The sequence below is a fragment of the Amphiura filiformis genome, unplaced genomic scaffold (genome assembly GCF_039555335.1).
Source record: "Amphiura filiformis unplaced genomic scaffold, Afil_fr2py scaffold_91, whole genome shotgun sequence".
Lineage (NCBI taxonomy): Eukaryota > Metazoa > Echinodermata > Ophiuroidea > Amphilepidida > Amphiuridae > Amphiura > Amphiura filiformis.
Window position 1 is genome coordinate 147,130 of NW_027305555.1, and position 4,344 is coordinate 151,473.

At 41.0% G+C, this 4,344-nt stretch overlaps 1 protein-coding gene across 1 annotated transcript; it reads left to right on the forward strand.

Moving 5' to 3' along the window:
• The first annotated feature begins 2,909 nt into the window (after positions 1–2,909).
• Positions 2,910–3,827, forward strand: LOC140144878 (craniofacial development protein 2-like). Its single transcript, XM_072166681.1, has one exon. It carries the CDS (start codon positions 2,910–2,912, stop codon positions 3,825–3,827), a length of 918 nt encoding a protein of 305 aa, XP_072022782.1.
• The last annotated feature ends 517 nt before the right edge of the window (positions 3,828–4,344 follow it).

The window sequence follows — 4,344 nt, forward strand, 5'->3', positions numbered from 1 at the left end:
GAAGTATGAAATTATAAAGGTCATCCGAGGTCACAGGACAAGAAGGGTCAAATGAGGTCAAATGTTGAAATAGGTCCGATTGAGCTTAAATGCGATGCAAATTACCCTTGATTTGAGAGAGCATGAGTAGTCTACCCGAGTTTAACCGAGGTCAAAGGTCAAATGAGGCCAATCAGAAGTCGCCACCTGATATTCGTGGCTCGTTAGCCACAGTAGCTCTAGTTCTTTCTTTATATCAGGTGGATTTATCCGCACTGATATATTGTGGCCGTCCTTATATCAGGTGGCATGAAATGCCACACTGATATTGTTATGGAATTCTTCTTCTTCCATTTCTTTCGTCAAACCCTCTTTCAAAATGCCAAACTTGGCCACAAGAAGCACTGACCCAAGCTCCTTCTAAGTTGTTAACCGTTAGAGGTGAAAGATCATGTAGGGGTCATTATGTTAAAATCTTTAAAATGCTAGTAGTGTCAGGCGCTTGACCCAATTTCGACCAAACGTGGCCATAAGAACCGATGACCGACGCTTGATATAAGTTGTTCACAGATAGGGGTCAAAGGTCATATAGCGGTAATTTTGTGAAAATCTTTAAAATGCTGCTGCTCCTTTAAATTACATGATATGACCACCAAACTTGGTCAGAAGAACCACTGGCCCAAGCTTAATATAAATTGTACCATAGCTTGAGGGTCAACCCAAGGTCAAAGGTCAAATGAGGTCACATGCTAAAATTAACCCGATTTAGCTTAAACTTGGCGCAAATCATCCTTGATATGAGTGGAGCATGAAACGGTTAACATCAGGTCACCCAAGGTCAAATGTCAAAAGTTAAAATGGGCTTAAACGTAGTGCAAAGAATCTTTAATATGAGATGAACATGAAAATGTCAACCGCAGTTTACCCGAGGTCACAGGTCAAATGTTGAAATGGACCCGAATGGGCTTTAACTTGATGCAAATCATTCTTGTTACAAAGGGAGCATGGAAAAAGTCAAAAACATTATACCTTTTCTGAGCACTTGTCCACATTAAATATCATCAACAGTATCATACATATCATACAAAGCTGCCACCTAATATTTGTGCTTCGTGAAGCACAGTTGCTCTAATTTCTTTCTTTCTTCTTTACCTTTTCTGTAAAATGCTACTAGTGTGAGACGCTTACACCGATTTTGATATAAAATTGTATGGTTTGAACTCAATACTACAAATTAATTGGTCGAGCTATGAGTTTTAAAATAATGGACGAGACGTAGTCGAGTCCAATATCTTAAAACTCATAGCGAGACCAATTAATTTGTAGTATTGGGTGAAAAAAACCATCCAATTTTATCATTATTATGTTTTCAGAATCTTATATAATTTTTTTTAGTCAAAATCAAGTACCGTACAGTGAAAACAAATCTGAAAAAAAAAAAAAGACCTACGTTTCCGGATTTTATTTTTTGCCCCATTTCCAGAATTCCAGAAATTTTCGTAACATTTATAAGACTGGTCAGTCTACTACTACTACTAGAATGTCAATTTACATCCAGGGGTTCATTCACCAACATTTTATACACTTCGTAGCTCTTCATAACTTCTAAGATTAGAAATCCATCGTAACTTTCAATGCATTTACAATCGATAGGTAAAGTTACGACTATGGTATTCGCAGAGTGAAATGGACCCCGGATATAAAACAAACTGCAGGCTTCAACATTCGCGCAATTTCACGCAAAACGGTTCCTATTTGGACCAACCATATCACCATGTCAAGACCTGGTCCATGACATGTCCATCTTATGCATGATCATCATGTTGTAAGCTTACAATTATCTTCCATTTCATATCCGAAAACTCAACGTGTTTGTGCTAATCTCACACCCTGTCATGCCTGTCTAGTCTTCTAGTAGTCATGGCAGTTCGAAACAACAACCATTGGCAGGTAGAAATTCTCAGATTTTGTCAGGAAATTGGATACTTTTGCTTCATTTTCTAACCCGAAAAACGGCGAGGGTGCCGAATTCGGAAGCTGTTCACATTGAGATTTAGGGCCGGTTTCACAACTTACTTTACTATTGTCCCGGAAATTTCACCAAAACACTCTTGTTTATCTTTATAAACAAATAAAAATGCAACATCTTTGTATTTTCGTGCCTGGAATACTTGGACAATTCTCTGTCGCTAAGAGAGCCGTCACCGCTGGCTGGCTGTCAGCTGAATTTTATTATTTTCATTTTCAACATTTTACACGGTACGATTGGTGGTGGGTGACAAGATTGTCATAGGTTTAAGTGATGCGTCTAGTGCACATAGTTGTAGTTGTAGATGTAGTTCTCCTAGCTTCACTTCTAGACTGCTTGCTTGAAACACTCCTATGCTGCTGAGCAACCCAGCTTGCCGCTGGCTAGCCGAAAGGTGAAAAGAGAAGCAGTGTGCGTAAGTCTTCTCCTGCCAGTACACAGCCTCTCCTTATTCAAGACTCCTACATAACCTCCCCGTTGGTCACTACCGGTAACTGGATATCTTGCGATTCCAGGCAGATATGTAGGGATCTCGGAGCAGCAAGCGGCCCTAGAGGTGCAGTATGCATGACCCACCGGCGTGTGGATACGCTCTGGTGCTCACCAACGCTTGCCCCAGCTATGGGCAAATAGTTAAGATAGATCACTATCTTAGGCGGAGTAGAGATTCAGGCTCAAAACGGCAAAAGGGTGCCTGAGATGAGTTCAACCAGCAGCCAGTGATCAAAATCAGGGAGTCCTGAGACCTGAGCTATATACTTGGAGCTATGGTTGGAGACATTAGTGACAAGAGCAAAGGGCGGATGAAGAATTCAGTGCACTGCACATTCTCAACGGCCACTGGACAACTGTTGATAGGAGCTGCGACCATCAACAGTATTCAGCAATTGAACTTTAAATGATGGCTACAACTAAACGCAATAGGGTTAAAGCCCCTACCTTAAATCCAAGTTCTGAATCTGTATTAGCTACTAATATTAATGATGTGAGCACCTTAAAGCCTCACGGACGGGTGTGCACGGAGAGAGGAGGAACAAGGACAGAAAAACTACTAAGATGTAAGCAATCAATGTTTGTATCAACCTTAAATACAAGAACACTAAGAAGTATTTACCTTCAAGAGGAAATATGTGGCTTGGCTAAGCGTTACAACCAAGACATCACTGGATTACAGGAACACAAAATAGTCAACCCTGATGAACCAATCAGACATCATGACCTCTTTGATGGATATCAACTGGTATCATCATCAGCATGGAGGAATAGAGCAGGCATAGCAGTTGGAGGTGTTGGAATTCTAATGAGTGCCAAGGCAAAGAAGACCCTTCTCTCCTGTATATGCATAACACCAAGGAAAATATGTGCTACCTTTGGAGGAAGTCCCAAAACCACCATCATTGTCACATATTGCCCAACTAATGTGTCTGATGAGAAAGAGTCAGAAGAACACTATATGCTACTGGACAAGTACATCAAACAAGTTTCAGCTCACAACTTCCTTATGGTAATGGGCGACTTCAATGCAAGAGTTGGCAAAGAGCACTACAAATTCCCCTACCATGATTCCACCAACAGAAATGGAGAATTGCTGCACACACTGGCAATAGAGAATGAACTGGAAATAGCAAATGTGAGCTTCTGCAAGAAAAATCCATGTTATGGACATGTACATTACCATCTGGTTTTAAGGCACAACTTGACTACATCCTTGTACGTAGGAAGTGGAGGAATAGCATTCTCAATTGTTGCACCTACAACTCCTTCGCAAGCATTGGATCAGATCACCGTGTTGTTACAGCAAAAGTACGTCTCAGCTTAAGATCGAATGGCAAGACACCACCACGGAAGATCAGGTACAACTGGAAGGTTTTGGCACAAGACACGCAACTACAAGACCTGTATGCTGTTAAAGTACGGAATAGATTCAGTGCTCTGCAACATGAAAGTGAAGGTTATGAAGATGCTACATCCACATATCAATGCTTCATACAGGCAAACAGGGAGGTTACAGAGGAACTGATACCAAAGGCCCCCAAACGCCATAAGGGGACAATCTGGACTGATTCCAGAACAGAGAGTGCCCGGAATGAAGTGCACAAAGCATATGTGAAGGATATCCACGAATGCACTAGTGTATCAAAATCAGAACTATAAGCAAGGAAGAACCATCTAAAAGAGACATATGACAAAATTGATCAAGAAATCCTGAAACAAAAGATCAGCCAGGTAGAGAAAGCAAATTTAAATTGCCAGCACAAACCTGCATGGGATCTGTTAAATGAGATCAGTGGAAGGAGAACTGCCAAAAAAGGTCAGATCAAGGGGGACACAGAGAG